The 19,824-nt window shown below is 41.3% G+C and overlaps 2 protein-coding genes across 4 annotated transcripts in view; one reads left to right on the top strand and one right to left on the bottom strand.

Moving 5' to 3' along the window:
• Positions 1 to 19,824, bottom strand: part of C1H18orf21 (chromosome 1 C18orf21 homolog) — a 165,242-nt gene that overhangs the window by 23,699 nt on the left and 121,719 nt on the right. The window lies entirely within an intron of this gene.
• On the top strand, positions 7,010 to 18,205 carry UEVLD (UEV and lactate/malate dehyrogenase domains). Of its 3 annotated transcripts, none has more exons than XM_053393162.1 (12): positions 7,010 to 7,177; positions 8,335 to 8,419; positions 9,455 to 9,520; positions 10,393 to 10,556; positions 11,939 to 12,074; positions 12,447 to 12,565; positions 13,376 to 13,481; positions 14,138 to 14,308; positions 15,402 to 15,575; positions 16,055 to 16,142; positions 17,464 to 17,587; positions 17,694 to 18,205. In XM_053393162.1, the coding sequence occupies exons 1-12, from the start codon at positions 7,136 to 7,138 to the stop codon at positions 17,856 to 17,858; spliced, it is 1,440 nt and encodes a 479-aa protein (XP_053249137.1). In that variant the 5' UTR covers positions 7,010 to 7,135; the 3' UTR covers positions 17,859 to 18,205. The 3 variants fall into 3 exon arrangements, with proteins under 3 accessions (XP_053249137.1, XP_053249129.1, XP_053249147.1); XM_053393154.1 differs by lacking the exon at positions 7,010 to 7,177 and adding an exon at positions 7,290 to 7,432; XM_053393172.1 differs by lacking the exon at positions 7,010 to 7,177 and adding an exon at positions 7,458 to 7,706.

The raw sequence follows: 19,824 nt of genomic DNA, 5'->3' as shown, positions 1-19,824 counted from the left end.
TTTACATGAGTAGAATGTGTCCTTTTATTTAAAATGCATCTCTGGATTATTTGTGGGGCCTGCCTGGTGTTTTTCATGAGTAGAATGTGTGCTTTTATTTAAAATGCATCTCTGGGTTATTTGTGGGGCATAGGAATTCGTTAATTTCCGCCCCGCCCCCCCCAAAAAAAAATCTAGTCCGGCTCCCCACAAGGTCTGAGGGACAGTGGACCAGCCCCCTGCTGAAAAAGTTTGCTGACCCCTGGGCTATATACTCCTTTGTTTAGTCGTTTAGTCGTGTCCGACTCTTCGTGACCCCATGGACCAGAGCATGCCAGGCACTCCTGTCTTGTCTCCTTTATGTGTGGCTTATTTACATGGGAAGAATAGGATAACTGTGCTATAGTTCATTATACGATGCTTATTTTGGAATGCTAATCAGCAGACAATAAATAGGCATGCTTTTTTAAAAATTTAAACTTTAAAATTAAGAAGTTTGTTGCTTGCTATTACAGTATTTAACTTTCACATTTGTGTGAAATGCCTTCAAATCTTCATGGGAAAGGTGGCATATGCATTAAAAGACTAAATAAATCATTCCGCAGACATTAACCTTTATGTCTTTTTCCACCCATTATATTTTCAGAATAGTGAACGCCAAGTGAATTTTGCTACTGCAGGTAGTAGGCAATTTTAAAAGTACATAGTCCATCAGAAATCGTATCGGATACGAAACGTTCTATGTGATTGTTCCTTAAATAGAAGCATAGTCTATTTCAAATATGCTCTTATAGGTAATGCTTGAGATCCACTTTGCCCTGCGCATCGTGAAACGTGGTAACATATTTGAAGGTCCAGGTAACTTGGTCATAAACATATAACATGATGCTGTGCAATCAATTTATGTGTTACCAACAAGAGAAACAATATGCTTCATTGCCTTCAGTACTGCAGTAAGCATCAGCTCCTGAAACTCCTTTCTTGCTGATGCTTTAAAACTTCTGAACTGGAACATCTTTGCCGCTCTTAAAGAAGATGGGAAGTCTGTCCTGGGTTGTGTTCCTCTAAAGGACAATGCCAGTTAATGCTTATCACCTTCGTTCTTTGCAGGTTCAGCCTGTAACCAAACACACAGAATATTACTGAAAAGTTTGGAGGGAAGCATTTCACTCTTCAACCAACATTCATAGAGAAAAAGGGCCATATGTTGAGGCTTGACTCAGAGGCTGAGTTTAAGGTGCGCAGGTACAAACTGGTCTAGGGATAACACCTTCAGCTTTTGTTTTGTTCCTCTTCACTAGGCGGTTCTGCATGAGAAGCAAATCAATTACCCGGATGCATTGGGTCAAGTATGCATAAGACCTTATTTGCATAATTTTTTTGTGCCATTCTTACTATTTTGCATTTTTATTCTGGTTTTCGGAGGGCTTAGATGCTCAGCAGATCACCTCTATTTCACCAGGCACTGACCACTACCTTTCAAGTGTAACAGCTTTGCAACCATTGGGGCTAGAAACACTTTTAAAAAATCATCAAAACTGAGACATTCAGTAATCTGATCTGTGCCCTGTGCCATTTGTAGGCTGAAACCTGAGAAGAGCAAGTAGAATTTCACTAATGCCCTAGGCCTTATCTGGCTGCCCCCCCAAGCCCCTGTGGCTTCACAAGGGACACTCTGGAGCAACACATGGGACGAACACAGCAGGATGGGAGTGACAGAACAATGTTTAAACTGCCTGTGAGTTGTCATTAAATCAATTTTGTTGGAAAAGTGATGAATTGGAAGCTTTATGGGGCATGAATAACTAAAAAGCAGATTTAACCTATTTTGTGGGTGTGTGCACAAATACGAAATATCATACAGTATTTGAAATATTTTTCAAGTCTTTTTATACTATGCACTTTCTCCCCTTCATCTAAAGTTTACTCAGTAATTAGAGTTACCAGTAAGTATGATGTTGAGTTTCAAAGAGGCTGCTGAACTACTTGAGGACAGGCACATCTTTCCCAAACCATATCTGTGTTTCTTTTGACTGGGCCGAACGTTGGAGCTTATTTGATCTGATGGTTGGTGCAGAAGGCTAATGGGACTTACAGTGAACCAAACACCTCAAGCAGTAAATGCTAGTGGATAGAGACAGGGCAAAGTGTGCGTGTGGTGTGGCAGTGTTCAAGTCAGCTGTGAAGATGTCCCTGTGCATTTGCACCACCAGACACACAATTCTCATAAAGTTTACAAATCCCCAGGTTAATGATTGAGTCAATTCCACAGGACATGCAACGTATGCTGTTCTGTTGTATAAAGAATGTGTGCATCTTTGCTTGGGTGCAGACAGTCCATCATCTTGCCTGGTGGTGTCCGTTGTGCACGAGATGCAAGGAGAACTGGCAGGCTGCTTTTTGCTGTAAGTCTATACCTTTCTTTAATAAAGCATCAGAACTGGCCAATTTTCATGTCTTTTGAATCCTTCCTCCGAATTCCCACATATCTCGAACCCCCATGAGTTCTTCTCCAGCTCTGGGACTGTAGTGCACAACAAATATTGTATGGAAGTTTTATAGCTTCAGCCAAAAAGACTTCCATACAATCACACAGCCACAGACAACCATGTTGTCTTTTCCCAGTGTGGCATGCCTACTCAGCAGTGCTGAGCAAGGAGTATGATGAAAGCTCACGAGGAAATATTAAGTACAAGTGGAAACTTGTCGCCCACAGGCCCAGTAATCTATCTCAAGCTGTTGGAACTTGAGTACACCTTAGCAACAAAGAACTCTGTACTTTAGGCTGAGGTATTATGCTTCTTTTTCATTTCATTTCATTTTTAATTTGTATACCATCTTTCTATAAGACTATACACAAGGCAGCTTACAAGCTGAAGAAACAACAAAACAGCAAAGATCACACGTGTAATAACAATCTGATGCAATACAAAAAAGTCACAAAAACTTTAAACAACTTAAATAAAGCAATATTCAACAATCTATTAGAATATAATAGTAAACAGTAACATTAAATAACAGTAAATAATAATTAAATAGTTTACACTTATCAGTGACAATAAAGAATTACTGAACTATAATCAATATAAAAAATTGATTGTTTTTATTATCCTTCTGAACTATAAGGGGTGTCTCACCTAGATTTCTGGAAATAGAGAAAGGCTTAATAATTAATAGGTATTTTGGAACCACTGCAATAAAGTTGTAGTTTTAAAAAGCTTCAATAGTCTCCATCAACACCTGTAACATGCTTTCATCAGTATTAGTGGAACCAGTATTGCATAAAGGTTGGGACTCATGCATATCTCCTTCCTTCATGCTTAGGGTAATGCTACACCTGGTTTATTTTGGGTACTTCTTCGCTTACTACAGCACCCCATATATTCTCATTGCCACAATTCCTCAGATGGTTTACTGTGGGGTCATGTGGCTTATATGGGTTTGCACACATGTTCTAAAGGCACACAAGTCTCAGCTCTATTTAAAGGGTGAGGCCATTTGTCCTGATGGTGACAGATAAGTACCTTGGCATGATCAGGATGCTTTCCTATTGTCTGGGTGCAAAACCACATAAAACAGTGGACTGAACACATCCTAAGTTTGTAAGAATCAAACTCTTTGGTTTTGCATCAAACAGCAAACTAGGGTGACATAGGGCAGCATTTCCAACTGGTATTTCAAAGTTTACTCACCTTAGCGTTTGGAACTCTATGCATCAGATGCAAAGCCAAAAGGAAAATCAGCCAACCAACAACAATCATTGTACAATTTCTCAGAGTTTTCCCACTTATGGAATGTGACTTGATATGGCTAATTTTTTAAGGACAAAAGAAAATCACCTTTCAGCTGATTTTAGGCAGCTCAGTACTTTGGCTTTCTTGGTGGCTATTTGTGATGAGCCAGACTGTGCAGTGAACTAGATTGTGACATCATTTGTTATGTAACAATTGACTCAACCAGCATGACATCAGCAAAATAGTTTCTCTGATAGAACCAAAGGCATTTCAGATAGATACAGGAGTTACAAAAGCTTTTGTTTAAATAAACTATTTCATTTTGGTTTGGAGTTTTTATAAACTACATTTACAGGGAGGGGGGGGGAATAGTTACAAATCAGATACAAAATTTAAAAGCTGAAGTTTCCTTAAGTTAGTGGTTCTAAACGTTTTCCCCTCTTGGGAGTGGTCAGCCAATCAACTTCAGTTTTCTCTCCTATTGGCCACCAGGTCCACGCAGAGGGGAGGGGGCGGCAAGGTACATTTGCCCCGGGCCTTGGAGGCCTAAGCCAACCAAGGAGACCACACCAGGGACCAGCTGGTGCAATGGGCATAACAAGCGGAGCAGCTTGCTATTGGGGCTGCTGTCATTGTGCTATTTTGTGAAACATTTTCTCTCTTCTTACCAACTATAGCACCATTCATGCTGTGGAAGTGGAATGTATGGGTCTGGGGCCTGAGCCTATTTGTATCTTATCACAACATCTCCCATTGGAGTGTAAAAAAGCAGAGTTAGCATGAAGGAGGGTGAGACGTTGAAAAGTGAAAAGGTGAAGGGAGTATGGAATGGTTATGGGGTTTTGACCAGCACTGCTGTTTTCTGGTGTTCCTTTCAAAGCTAATCTCTTGTGGTCTCTCATGAACCAAGTTGTGGCAACATTGCCATCCCTATAGAAGCTGTTACGTTCCAGAACATCTGAGCAGAACATCAATCAGCACAGAAGAGAATCTGGCTGATGGGGTCTTCCCCAATGCAACTGTCTTGCTTCAGTAAGTAGAATCTTGAATTAACTTTTACCCTAATCACAACATTATGGCTTGATTTTTCTCCCATAGAGCTTCACAAAAGAACAAGCCACGGTGCTGCCCCAAAAGTTGCCCTATGCCATTTCTGGGAATATGGACCTAAGAAGAGCCTGCTGGATCAGGCCAGTGACCCATATACCGCAGCATCCTCTTGTCATTGTGGCCAACCAGGTGCCTATGGGAAACACACAAGCAGGATTCGAGCATGAGCAACTCTTCCCTCATGTGGCTTTGCTGCCTCCCAGCTGCAGGGGCAAAGCATAGCCATCATGGCTCATCGCCATCGATGGTAAGAGCTGTTGGACAGCTGAACTGTCTCCCTTGGGAGGTTGTGGGTTCTCCTTCCTTGGAGGTTTTTAAGCAGAGCCGTCTGTCATGGATGCTTTAGCAAAGATTCCTGCATTGCAGGGGGATTGCACTAGATGGCCCTTGGGGTCCCTTCCAACTCTACGATTCTCTGATAGCCCTCTCCTCCATGAATTGGTCCAATCCTCTCTGAAAGCCATCTAGGTTGGTGGCCATGACTGCTTCCTGTGACCAATGAAAAACACCTTTTGAAATGATATATAATGAATTGAAAAGGATGTTAAAAATAACGTTTGTAAAAAAAAAAACCCAGCAGCTTTTCTTTGGGGAGTTATAGGGACAGAACAACCTAAACTGTACAGAAACGTATTGATGTATACTACTACAATGGCAAGAATGTTACATGCCCAAACATGGAAAGAAGCAGAAGTCCCAGCAAAGGAAGAATGGATTCAAAAACTTATGGAATATGCAGAAATGAAGAAACTTACCAGAATAAGATATCAAGATAACAAACTTTTTATAAAAGAATAGAAATGGTTTATTGAATATTTACAGATAAATTGTAAACAGATAAGAGCATTGGCAGGATTATTGTAATAACCTGCAGTTTTATAAGAGTATATATTTAAAGTAGATGAATAAATGAGCAAATTAAGTTAATTTGGATATGCAGAAGATATTAAAAATAAATTTAAGGAATTGCAGAAAGAGGGGGAAGAAAGTCAAGCTTTGAAATGTTAAAATGATGGTAAAATTAGTGAAATGTATAAACCTGAAAAGCATAAAGAAAATTAAAAATAAAAGAAAAAGACCTCTGGATCCTTTCCAAGGGAGAGACCCCCTTCCAGTCACTTCAGTGAGCAGCAGATGTTGCAGGACTGGCTATGCTGGCTCAGATATTTTGGAGCCCAACGATGCCTGGAGCGCCATGGTTTCCCCATCTGTTTCCCACAAAATCCCTAGAGCCGGTCAGGTCACAACTCTGAGCCTAAACACTGTGCCGTCTCTGCCGCCGCAAGGTTCAAGCAGTGCTGGATTTACATATAAGCTAAACAAGCTATAGCTTAGAGTCCCCTCTCTTGGGGGGGCCCAAAAAAAATCAAGGAAAAAAAAACCTGGGTGTACATTTTCTAATACAAGATAAAAAAAAAATAAAACCTGCATACAGCCATAGGCGCCGACTCCATGGGGCTTGAGGGGGCCCGAGCCCCCTCAAAAATTCGTTTGGGGGGGCTCTGCCCCCCCAATAATCTCCGGCGCCCCTCCAGCAGAGCGCCATCGCCGCCCCTCCCCCAGCCCAAAATGCACAGGGGGGGCGGGCTGCATGCCTCCTGCCCTCCCTCCCGAGCAAAAGCTCCACCCAATTTCCTTTGGAGCTGATTAATAGGCGCAGCACGCTCTCCCCTATTCGCTCACGAGGAGGCGGCGCCACTTTATTTGCATATTCATGAGCTTATTTATTATTCATGAGCTTTCCCGGGCCCCCCCAATATTTTTTATAAGTCCGCGTCGCTGCATACAGCATCAGTGTTTTGTGTTGTGTGGGCTCCTATGATGTAAGTAATGGGCCCCACCTGCTAGCCTGCTCCCTAAAATATCACTGGTTTGCTCATGTCGATATATAGGGTGCCTACATTCTGCATGGACTGGTTGCATGGCAAACATGTGCAAATGGCTTTAGATACCTATTAGGTCCATAAATTACCACATAGCATATAGAAAACAGCGACAATTTGTTGTTGACAAAGGACAGCTGGACATCTAAAGTGCCCCGTTACCTTCAGTAGCTTAGGGCCTCATCAAACCTAAATCCGGCCCTGGGTTCAAGCGCAGGCCTCGCGCCTCGCCGGGAGAAGCAACCCGCTTCCCCACAAGGCGCGGCGCCGCCGCTTCCGTGGCTTAAAACCTAGGCAGTCTACCTAAGCAAGGGGCGGGCCTGGGGAAAAGGAGGAACTGGGAGAGGCCGCGCGGCCGGCCGGCTCGCCTTTCCAGGCGCGCCAGCGGCAGGAAGCGGCGCTTGTTCCTCCTCGCACGGGCCGCCGGCGATGGAGTTCTCCGAGGAGCAGCTGAGGAAGTGGCTGAGCAAGGCAAGGCGGGCGGCGGCGGGATGGGCGGGCGCGGGCGCTCCTCTCCGCGCCGGGTGGGCGGCCCGAGGGAGCGACTCCCCCCGGCTTCCCATGGACGCCGCTTTGCTGTCGAGTCACTCGGGATGTCCCCGGTTAAGACGCTGTTGAAAGCTGCCTGCCTGCTCACCACAAGTTATATGGGGTTGCAACATGGCCGTGGCTGAGGGTGGCTCTTTAGACTGCCGAAATATGTGTGCCAACGCTGCCGGCAGGGATGTAAGCAAGGCCTCATCGTAGGGTGCATTTAGGGCACAGGCTTCTGTATGCAGTGCTCCTAGAAATGCAGAACTTGCTCCTTGACGCAGGATGTAGGGATCTCTAGAAACCTATCGCACATCAGCCCTAGTTGTCATTCAGGAGAGTCACAGGTTCCCCATCTCTGCTCTAGCAGCAGAATCCTGCGTATGTTGGCTCGGAAGGCAGCCCAGTCTTCCGTGTGTTAAATACGTGTAATCTGTGTTGCAATTATGATGGCAAGAATGTTTGCAAGGTGAGTTCAAGCCATGGCTGCCAATGAAGAACTGGGAGTGTGCTTAGAGTCATATGACATCAAGTGACTGACAGCTCTTCCTACCTGTTCAACTAGCCCTGTTGGTTACCAGATTTTTTTCCAATGAATCTGGGGACACTTTTCAACTTCAGTCAAATTTAGTGGATTTTGTCAGGGGACTGATTTGTAAATCCAGGGACTGTCCCCAGGAAATGGGGACGTCTGGTAACCTTACTGTGGAGGGTTTGCCAATTCTGGATCTGGCCCGATTCAATTCCCCACCCCTGCTTTACATACTTAAAAGTGGTGTGTGCATGTTTTAAAGAACAAATGTGAGCAGAATTTTATCTATAGTGCTTTAACTCAATGCACATCCAAAAAGGTACTGCTAACAAAGGTGTAATTAAAGGAAGGTGTAGTCATTCTAATAAATGCAGATCTACACAGCATGAGTTTCACATGGGAATGGACTGTATTGATACTGAAGCGAATTAGGTTTCCAGTTCAGAAGAATCAGTGCTTTAGACTTCCAATTTCAGCTGTGAGGCTAAATTGCTTAATAACAATGACAAATTTTAAAGGCAGGGTGCTGCTTAAAAGAATAAAATTATCCTTGTTCTCTCTGCAGTATAAATTCCGAGATCTGACCATAGAAGAACTGAAGAGCGTACATGAGTCGTACCCAAACACCACATTTGCCATGAATACCTACAGTAAGAGAAACGTCTATTATTTTAGCCCATTGGAAAAATGATTGTGTGAGAATGTCGTTGTTTTGTATAGTGATTAATATAAAAGTTTGAACAGTAGTCAATGCAAGCAATTTCAAGTAAGGAATTCAACTCCAGTTACTTATGTTTGTTATTGACAATATTACCTGCAGCACAATCCTATGTATGTTTACTAGAAAGTAAGCCCGCAGTATTCAGTAGGGCTTACTCCCAAGCGAGTGTGCTTTCACCTTGTGTAAATTTTTTAACCTTCACCAATTAAGTCAGGCATCCCCAAACTTGGCCCTCCAGCTGTTTTTTGGAACTACAACTCCCATCATCCCTAGCTAACAGGACCAGTGGTCAGGGATGATGGGAGCTGTAGTCCCAAAACAGCTGTAGGGCCAAGTTTGGGGGTGCCTGAGTTAAGTAATCACTTTACTGTTGCTTCTGTATGTAGTTTGGGGTGGTAGAGTGAGCTTTATATAGGTTTGCTGCTATTTGCTGCCAGAAAGAAAAATAAAGCAAATAGCAGCAAACCAATGAAGTTGTTTTATTTTCCTTTCTGGCTGCATTGTATTTCACATGCTCTTTTTATTTTTCTGTCATGATTTCTTTGTTGTTTTAAAAAGACTGGTGGTGTATAAACGTTTAAAATAATGAGTTATCTGGCTCTGATATCAAATGTTAATAAAGCAGTATTATCGGTAACAAAATAATGACAAAAATGTAAAGATGGTAGGGATGTGCCACTTACATGAGCTCCCTCTGGCTGTGTCCTGCTGCATACCGAGATGGAGAGGGGAAGGGCAGAGATCTCCACAGTACCAACCTGCTGGCAGGAATGCCGGATACACTCCGCCAGTGCATTTGCACCGTGCCAACCTTAGCAGCGCCTTGCCTGCCCCCTCTCTGTCACAGTACACAGCAGCTGTGCAAACAGAGAGTGCTCAAGTGAGAAGGGCAGTCTCACTGTGCTGTCTGCTACTGAAAAAATGTAATCTATACGCGCATAGAAATTAATGTTCTGAACTTTAGCTTTTAAGGATGGTTCCCAGAAAGACCTTTTGAATTGTAGTGGCACTGTTCCAGTGAAATACCAGGGTAAGTTGTTCACTATGTTTTTGTTTGCTACCTAATAATACATTGGGACTTGCAAGTGGGATGGGATGTTTGGGGTGGGGTAGTACCTCTGGTGGGTGACACATCATGCTCCCTCTGGGGAAGTTTGTCCACCTTTGGTTCCCACCCTTTACTCATCTTTCATCTGTGGCTCCTACAAGCTGTCAGCATGTGACAGCAACCACACCCCAGGAAACAGCTTTGACTGGCTGGCTAAACCATGCGAGGACATGCGAAGCCAGGCTGCAGTGGATTGAGCAGACAAGATCAATAGTGGCTCTTAAAACCACAACAGAATAGACTAAAACAACTTAAAACTCATACAAACTTTCTAAACATCTTGTTTAAATAAGAATGTGTTCAGCAGGCACTGAAAAGAATGCCGTGACGACGCCTCCTTGATATCAATAGTATATATTTTGTAAGCTGCCCTGGAAATATTTATATTGATGGGCTGCATATACATTCTTTAAATAAGTAAATATATCTTTCTAATAGAGTGTCCAATAGCAACTCTTGTTCAAGAGGAAGTGCAAAAGGTCTTCCCACTTCCATTATTCAGGCTGCTGAAACAAGGAGAGATTGTGCAGAAACCATGAGTGGATTTTTCCCGTGTGAAAAGACTGTGAACTCAGTTCTAGCATTTAAAATAAACTCCTGGACTGTATATGTTTGCTTTCTTTGCCTATGGCTCCAGATCATGGACTTTGGGGTTCTAGTGAAAAACAAAGTAAAATAGATCCTACAGTACGTCCACCCATGGGTTAAATATTGAGTGCAAAATTTAAGAAGTATACATGACCAGTCAAGGAGCAGTGGTTGTTGATAGTTGCTTATGTTTTGTATTTTGACAGGTAATTCATACAACATCCCAATTTTCCTATGGATTTTAGATTCTCATCCTTTTACTCCTCCAATCTGCTTCTTAAAGCCTACTGCAAACATGGGGATTTCTGTAGGAAAGCATGTAGATGCCCGGGGAAGGATATACTTGCCCTATCTACAAAACTGGAGTCATGTAAGGGATGTCTGTGTATGTCATGTAAAATAGTATTATTGCTTTACTAAAATCGGTTTACAGTGTTTGTCTTAGTCTGAATTTAATGTCATCCATATTGTGTACCTTAATTGTATAAAAACGTGCCTTTTAACATGAGCTGTCATCATGCCAGATAGGCTACACAGGCAATGTGAGAGAAAGTTGAGGCTATTTTATTGGACTAGCAAAAGTAGTGTGTATTTGTAGTGATGGCCTGCGGGTTCTCTGTCAGCAGAGGCAAGGCCAACCAGCATTATTGCAGGGGGTAGTGTTTTGTCTAACAGCCCCCCCAGACAAAGTGCTTTACTTTTTCATTTTTATGAATGAATGGCAAAAATCTCACTTGCAAAGGAAAAGGCACTTGGAATTCCCCACTGGGATGGATCATGATCCTCTTACACCTCTATCCCTGTAAGAAAAGCCTTCTCCTTTCTGTGTAGCCCCTATCTTGATTCTGCTTCTCTGGGGAAAAGTTGATAACTGGTTTATGTAGCTATGAAGGGGAAAATTTGATAAGCCCTATACACAGTAATTGTACATAAAGTGCTTCAGATTTTCAGTCCATTTAGGCATGTCGAGAGCTGCCCTCCCCCCCCCCTTTTAAGACATTTTTGTTCATAGAATGTTTGTTATCTAAAATTGCAGTACCAGACCACGTTAAAGGCTCTGGTACTGACATATAATCTCTACAGGGTTCCATGAAAGACCACATTGCCATTTACATACACACTGGATGGCTGTGTTTTATGGGAGAGTCTCTCCTTGAAGTCTCTAAAATATCAGAAGCCCACAGTAATTGAGAGCAGACATTTCAATGTGGCTGCCCCTGTTTTGTGGAACCAGACAGAAAGCCTTCTCGATAGTGACTCCCGCCCTCTAGAACGTCCTCCCATCAGATGTCAAGGAAATAAGCAGTTAACCTATTTGTAAAAGACATCTGAAGGCAGCCCTGTTTAGGGAAGTTTTTAATATTTAATGCTGTATTGTTTTTAATACTCGATTGGGAGCCACCCAGAGTTGCTGAGGAAACTCAGCCAGATGGGCGGGGTATAAATAAATTATTATTATTATTATTATTATTATTATTATTATTATTATTATTATATTGAGATACAACAGGTGCCTGCTGCCTGTGGTTGTTTCTGGAAACTACTGAATACATTTTTGTTTCAAGAAGCTTTTCCAGCTGGATTTTTCGTTCTGTTTTGTTTTAAGTCTCTGCCTTGCATGTTTTGTTAGTGATGTTTAAGAACCTATTTTTAGTTGCTCTTGTTGGAGGCTTGTAAATCACTTTAAGACTTATGTGAAAGGATATCATAATAAGATGAGGAGGAGGCTAATTGTTGTTATATTTGTTTCAGCCGCAGTCCATGATCATAGGGTTATTAAAGGAAATGAGCGCAAAATTTGAAGAGGAGCTCCCTCTGTTCTCATTATCATCTTCAGATGCAGCCAGACAGTCAGAGCTGCTCTCCTACATTGCAAAAATCACTGAAGGTATGCATCATCTTTGGGTTTTCATTTAGGAGACAAGTTCTGTACTGTATACAGGATTCAGTCATTGATAAATGGCTTTCATTGAGGAACAATAGCAAGAGATGGCTATCATCCTCCCATTATCCCTGAAGCATCTGACTGGCCATTGTGAGAAACGGCTAAACTTTTGGTCTGATCCAACAGGGCTCTTCTTCAGTTTGAAGTTGGCGTTCATATGAAGAAGGCTGTACAATATGTCCTTGTCCTTCACAGACCACCATAGTTTCAGTTAAACCTTTTTTGGTTGGTTTGTTCCATTACATCCAGTCATTTTCCATGCAACTTCCCAAGTTGAGCGCATTTGTTTATATTAATGACTATATGTTATTTTAGGTGAAGACAACATTCAGTCCAAGGGAGAGGGAAAGAAAAATGATGGAGGATTTAACAAAGTTACAGTGATTGGAGCAGGTGATCTGGGCCTTGCTTGTGCACTGGCTATTTCAGCAAAGGTATATATACTTTATGTGAAATGACCACTGTGATTGCTTCTGTAGTGATTCCAAACTGGGATAAAATAATTATTCTTGAATAGAGTGGGATGTATTTCTGAGTAAGCCTGCAAAGGACTGTGCATTGAGGGTCTATTTGCATAACTTCTCAGCACATGGGAACCATAGCTTTTAGTTGGCACATGCTGTCTCAAACTGTGTATTTTCCAATAGCACCAACAGAATTCAGCCTGTATGGATTTTTAGCAGGCTAATATAAGCAGCTGGAAAGCTACTAGCACAGTTGCTTTCAGCATGGATCTGCCACTCACCTGCTGCCCTGGTGAGGTTTAGATTGCTCTGTGAATATCCAGGTATTTTGTCATGATCCAGGCATCCTACTGATTTCTATGGAAGGGATTTCAGTGCATGTTTAATGCCTGCCGAATTATGCCTGACCATCTTCAGGAGAGTCTGGCTGCTGGATAAAGCCAAAGGCCCATTTAGTCCGGCATCCTGTTCTCACAGTGGCCAATGCAATGACTATGGGAAACCTGCAAGCCGGATTGGGGCGGAGCAGCACTCTTCCCACTTTTGATTCCCAGCAACTGGGATTCAGAGGCACATTGTCTCTAGCAGTGGCAGCTTGATTCAAACAGATGACTGGTGTGATGGGACAGAATAGCTGTTGGCATAAATTTAACAGCAGCTTATGTAGAAAATAGGATTGTATGTCAGCATTTTAAATCAGAGTTGTATTAAACCCTTTCAGAATGCCATTCTATCTTTTCTCCACTGAATAATTACTTCTTTGCTTTCAATTTGTACCAGGGTGTTGCTGACAGAGTGGTTGTCTTGGACTGCTCAGAAGGTACAATGAAAGGAGCAGCTATGGACCTGGAAATCTTTGCCTTGCCTAATGTGGAAATCAGCAGAGGTATTGTGTTGGTTTCTGAGATGTGTGTGGTGGTTTCTCCCCCCCCCCCCATACTTCAAATGAACTTTCTAAGTAATTATCGGGATTGTTGGTAAGAACATTTCACTCGTGGCAATTATGTCTGAAAGCACATGAAGGCCCCATGTGATGAAGCTAAGGAAGTTTGAGTGTAGCCAGAGCCTGGGTGGGGAGACCATGTGTACAGATGGGTTCCATGATGAAAGAAAGGCAGGAGATATACGTGTGTGTGTGTGTGTACACACACACACACACACACACACTATATGCCTGAGAAAGTTGTGGCACAGTGCTTAATTAGTGATTCCTTTTACACTCGTATGGGTCGTATCCAACGCTTCTGTTCTGCTAACATAGCCTAGAACTTTCCTGTCTTCTCCTCTGCAGCACCTCTTGCATCCTCTGGGTCGGAGGAACCTTTGGAGCAGATTCTGAGGGCGTGTGAGGAGAGGAAAGGAAAGGAAGGGGGAGCCCCATTGCACAAGTTGAACTCCACATGCACAGCATTGAATACGACCCTGTATCTTTAGATAAAACAAAAGTTTACCTGTCCAGTTCATGGACTTAAAAAACAATAATGAAATAGGTCTTATACTCTCGCCTTGACGTGTGGAAAAATTCTTTCTTTGTGTTCTTAGATTTTTCCGCCTCAGCAGGCTCAAAGCTGGTGGTGCTAACAGTGAATTCTTTAGGCAATGCTCAGTCCTATCTGGATGTTGTACAGAGCAATGTGGAACTGTTCAGAGGCATCATTCCTTCAGTAGCACATTATAGCCAACAAAGTGTACTGCTTGTGGCTTCTCAACCAGGTATGGCAGCACATACGTGTTTATGATTTATTGCTCCCTGGATATAACGTGCTTTGTAATTTCTCATACTTAATAAACCTATTTCTTTACAGAGACCTCAGGGTGTTCTCTGTTTGCTCTCCTGTGGTCAAGTATTGTGACAATGTAGAAAACCAGGCCAGAAAGTTTCCTTTTGTGTGTTGTGTACATCTTGACACACATATGGAATAAGTCTTTTGACATTTTCCTTTAGAGAAGCGAGTGACAGGGAAACTAATACTTCCCTGATTCAAGTTTCAAGAAATGAGATTCCGACTGAACATCAGGAAGACCTTTATGACAGTAAACGCTGTCCGACAGTGGAACACACACCTATGAGAGGTGGTCAACTCTCCTTTCTTGGAGGTTTTTAAGCAGAGGTTGGGTGGCCACCTGTAATGTATGATCTAGTTGAGATTTGCAGGGGGGTGTTGACTAGATGACCCTCAGGGTCACTTCCAACTCTACAGTTCTATGGTTTTGTGATTGCAAATATTTGTATAAAAGCATGTTTCAGTGTGGCATGGTTAATCTCATTACTTAACCCCAAAGCACCAGGAAAAGTCTCACGAAATCAGTAGGTCTTCCTTTTGAGCAAACAAGCTTCTTGGGACATAAATTCTGAGAGGTGCCGGTGAAGAAACAAGTGATTCTGAAGGATCAAAGCTTCTCATCATGTTTGTTGGAAACTAATAATAACCAGCAGAAATTCACTCTACCAGAACCAAATGTTGTAGAGTGTGATTGTGTTAACCAAATTTAGTGATATATTTAATTATATTTAAGCTGTGCAAAAAAATGCACAGTCAAAACCATGTCTCCTCAGAAATAAGTACTGTTATATTAAATGGGCTTACTTCCAGGAAAGTGGGGTTAAGATTACAAATTTACTAAAACATCCTTCATGATATTTGTTGGAAATGTTGCTGTTGTTTTTAAAATGAATAATTTACTGATATCCAATCAACCCCACTGCCAAAAAGATGAATGATAACTTGATTGAAAACCTTTATGTCTTTTTGACCTGAATACAAATTCATTTGCCCTTTTCAATGTGTTTTTGTCAAATGTACAGTGGAAATAATGACCTATGTATCATGGAAGATGAGTGGATTTCCTAAAAGTCGGGTTATCGGGATTGGTTGTAATCTAGACTCTGCAAGATTCCAATACATTATTGCAAACCTATTAAAAGCTCAAATCAGAGGCAAAGATAATTGGATTATTGGTGAACAAGGGGAAAACAAAGGTAAAATGATGATTTACTACTTAGCTTACTATGCAGTTTAGGGTACCACATGTGTACTTTATATCAGGAGATAATTTCAGAAAACATTGTGATTCTTTTATTTTTTTTAATAGAAGTACTGTATATGGAGATATTTCAGTTTAAATTACTATTATTTATTTAATGGATAGCCAAGACAAGAAGTTTGTGGTTCTGTTCCAGAGACAGCTTCTCCAATTCTATATTTTATGCTTACACTACATTGCAGTGGTGGTTGCTTTGTCACTGACTTCTCATGCAGTTTCTTTGTTTTCTCTGTCAGGTTATTGCGCATTCTGTGTTTTCTGTACATCTGTGAGTTATGTACTCCTCTGAATAGAATCCTGCAATTGGTCTCTTTAAAAGCAAAATGGAAAGCACACACTCTACAGAGAAATTATTCCTGAGATAAAAATGCAAATGTTTTAAAACAACATTGATTGTAATTTTATCCTATTCAGTGGCAGCATGGAGTGCTTCTAATTCAGTGACAAGTCATCAAGATGAAGATATAGCAAATCAAAATGCCCAGCATCTCTTAGCTAACAGGTAAAACACTTACAGACACGTGGCAGCACGATCAGAAGTAAGTCCCACTGAGTTAACTGGGACTTATTCCAATATAAATTGATATAGGAGTGCAGCCTAATTCTGAATTTTAATTTACACCCTAGTAACATGATATGAAAGGGAAACCTTCATTACTGGCTGTAATGGCTTTAGGGGTTGCTTGTGCGTAAATAGCCGCCGCTCTGGGCTAGGTTGGCTGGTTAAACCATTTCTCACTGGACAGCCATCCACTCCGTGGCTGTTCAGTCACTGGCAGAATCCGTCAGTGGGCGTTTCTTAAACCTTTTCCAACATAAAAGTTGTTTGACACCCAGTCTCCTCCTACTCTCCCTGCGCGGAAGTCTTCTGCGCAGGGAGGGCATGGGTAGCGGAGGACCTGTGCTCTCCCTGCTGGTGTCCAGTGAAGAGTCCCGGAGCCTGCTCTCTGCTTCCCCCATTGGCCCCCCTCTATCCCTGGTGTAGCACTGATTTTCTTCCCCAACAGGAGACTTGCCTCTCTCCCTGCTTGGCCCCTCTCCAGCATCGTTGTGGGGCCTCGCCTCCTCCTCAAGTTCCGATGGCAGTTCCCTGACACTTATGTATTAAACCCCATTTTTATTTGAACATGATTTGATCAGGCTACATATAAAAGGCCTCAAATTCTAGTTGAAGTCTTATCTGTCAGCAGTGTTAGTCTTAAAATACGTATACTTTACTCAGGGTCTTGAACCTGAGAAAGTAGCCCCCTCTAGACAGCAAACACTTTATAAGCCATGAAGTAATGACTAAGGATGTTGGGAGGGGGCAGACACAAGTGTGGAAAATTCCTCACACATGCTTTGCTGCTAGTCATAAATTAGCAACAAGTAACATAGTTAGCCTCTGCTAGGCTCAATACCTGTTGCCATGAAAATGTAATCTATATGTAACCATTTGATTGGTTGAAAGCCATCACATGCATTCTGATGTTTTGTTCTTGGCTTACCATTTGTGTTTTGTCTGAGGCCGACAAACCATGAGTCTGGGTTCAGATGGAGCACGAAGCCAAACAAACCATAGTTTTGCATGACATAGCTAGTGTGGAAGGAGGACAACCATGGTAGGAGCAAAGCAGCTGCATTTTTTTTTTTTACTGCAAGTACCCTCACGCTTGCTTTTTCACATTTAGACAGTTTGGCTAGCACAACATGGGAACAAGGCCACTACAAAAATGTGTACCACGCTTGTTGATATACAAGTGTGACGTATGGAGATTATAAAGGGGGCATATTGCTTGCTAAAAAAGTGCATTGTAAATCCTGATTCTTTTGCTTTTATATAGAGCCATGGAAGTTCTGAAAGGAAGAGGCCAAAAATCCTGGTCTGTTGGTCTGTCAATAGCTGATCTGGCAGACAGTATATTGAATGATAAAAGGAAAGTACATTCCATATCAACGATGGTGAAGGTAAACACAGGACTGATCTGATTTTGCTTTTTTAGAATAGAGGAAACATTAACCTGTGGGTCTCAGGAATTCTAATATACCCAATACTATGTTTTGCCTTTTCTAGGGATGTTACAATATAAACTCTGAAGTATTTTTAAGTGTGCCTTGTGTACTTGGAATCAGCGGAGTGACTGAAGTCATCAAACTGCTGGATAAAGGTACTGTGGCACAGGAGCTTCAGTCCACGGCTGCCTCAATTCATGATCTTCAACAGCAGCTGAAACTCTGAATACCAGCTAGGCATAACTTGGTCTCTAAGATATTTGAGAGTTGCAGAAAAGACACTATTGCCTAGGTGGCTACTAAAAAAAGAATACCTCACAATGTTAAAGCTTTGCTAAATTTGGTGTATATTTAATTATAGGGCATGCTAAAGACCATCTGTCAATGACACTCTTATAATAAAAATGATTAGGCAAAATAGGATGGAAATATGTACCATGAAACTTAATTTTCCAAACTTTCTAGATCATGGGTTGCCTTTTTGCTGGATTTTGTACTCTTGGTTGTTTAATTACTAGCTGTATTAATAAGAAAAAACAGTATCTCTTCTTTTTCCTATATTGAATGCACAACACTATATCAGAGCCATCACTATAATCACCACCAGCCCACTTCCTTTTCAAAGTTGCTGTAAATTTGCTGACATGAGGTATCTTTTCAATCAGAGTGACTATTGTTTTGCCATAGGCATTGCCATCTTGTATTTACTATAGAGAACCAGTCTTGTATATATATATATATTACACATTGCTAAAGTCTAAACATAGATGGCCTGGCAGCAAGGTATTGCCTAAAATTAAGGGTCCATGTTTCAGCCAATGATTCAGACAATTTATAACAGAATGTTTCCACCAGCAAATCATTGCAGTAATTCATTTGAAGCTGAAATTTTGGGCATTGCAGATGAATTCTATTTGCTTAGCCTTAATGTGCCTGAAAATATTTTTCTGAACTTTTTGTATCAATCACCCAAAGATTTAGATATTGATGGGGTGGGGATATATAAAAAAGAACCCAGTGCTGTTACATTGCTGCAGTATATAAAATATGCATAGTTGTATGGTATGGTCTTCTTAAAGGCACTTTGGCCAAAATCCAAGAGGCTTGGGGTTCTGTGTGTTCACATCCTCCTTCCTGCTGCAGGTTCTCGTAGCCACTCTGAATGTTGGAGTACCCTCCAGTGCAGCTTGTGAATGAAGCAGCCGGGTGGAGCAGGAAATGTTTTGTTTCCCATGTGCACACATTAGTGCTTTTGGCTCACATGGGAGGGTGTACTGGATTCTGTACAAGATTTATAAATTGAATTATATAGGCACTTTATATGGGGAGGACATTATAGAATACAGTAAGGCACAGCTAGTCACCATAGTTTAAATGAAATGCTCCCTTTATTCAGAATATATTTTTAAAAAGCTGATTCTTCTCCCTTTCCACTCTACCATGCTTTAAAATATAGATGAGAAAATAGTTATTGGATAGTGTTAGCCAATACTATTCCCAGGATATAAATGATGATTGATGAACTTAGGGTAAAGAGGAGGTAAAGTAATTTTTATTTCTAATGAAGTAATCTGTTTTTATTTGGTCTTTTGTTAAAATAATTGTGACTTGGCCTGAGTCCTTAGGACAGGATGGGAAGAAAAACTGAATGAATGCACTGCTCAATGTTATGCACTGATAAGGCTTAGTATGTTTGGTGTCATCAGTTGTAACACTGCAACAAGCTTTAAGCACTACCAAATATATAGACTAAACAGTCTAATGATAGTATATATAGATTTTGTACTCAGGTATGATTGCAATGAATTTTTGCCTTTTTCTTTGCATTATATATTTAAGCAAGTGCTATATGGAAAAATACTGTGATGTGTAATGTTAATAAAACGTTTATTAACTTTTAAAAGCTCAATGTGTTTTTTTATTACTGTTTTATTGGTTTTAGGTTGTGTTTATGTGCTAATGCTGTAAAAATATATTATGGGTGTGGGGGTTAGACCATACATGGCTTAGAGGTTTTTGAAATATTTAGCAGTACATAAATGCAACAGATTAATGACAGAATTTGCTAATATATACTAATATATGAAGCACATCTATTGGTAGGTCAGATGAGGAATTCATGAGTTGGTGTGGTGTATCTAGCTGGTACAAAATAGTATCTTGAATCATGACAGCAAAACTTAAATTATTAT

The sequence above is a fragment of the Podarcis raffonei genome, chromosome 1 (assembly GCF_027172205.1).
Source record: "Podarcis raffonei isolate rPodRaf1 chromosome 1, rPodRaf1.pri, whole genome shotgun sequence".
In the NCBI taxonomy this organism is placed as follows: domain Eukaryota; kingdom Metazoa; phylum Chordata; class Lepidosauria; order Squamata; family Lacertidae; genus Podarcis; species Podarcis raffonei.
Note: the sequence above shows the minus strand (reverse complement) of the source record. Positions and strands in the feature narration are given on the sequence as shown.

Bases quoted from the DNA above. Each gene is read 5' to 3' on its own strand.
- UEVLD (XM_053393154.1), top strand. From the start codon at position 7,367: ATGGCCGTGGCTGAGGGTGGCTCTTTAGACTGCCGAAATATGTGTGCC. The intron at 8,420-9,454 runs GTAAGAGAAACG...TCTGAACTTTAG, and splicing joins ATTTGCCATGAATACCTACA to CTTTTAAGGATGGTTCCCAG. The intron at 12,566-13,375 runs GTATATATACTT...AATTTGTACCAG, and splicing joins CACTGGCTATTTCAGCAAAG to GGTGTTGCTGACAGAGTGGT.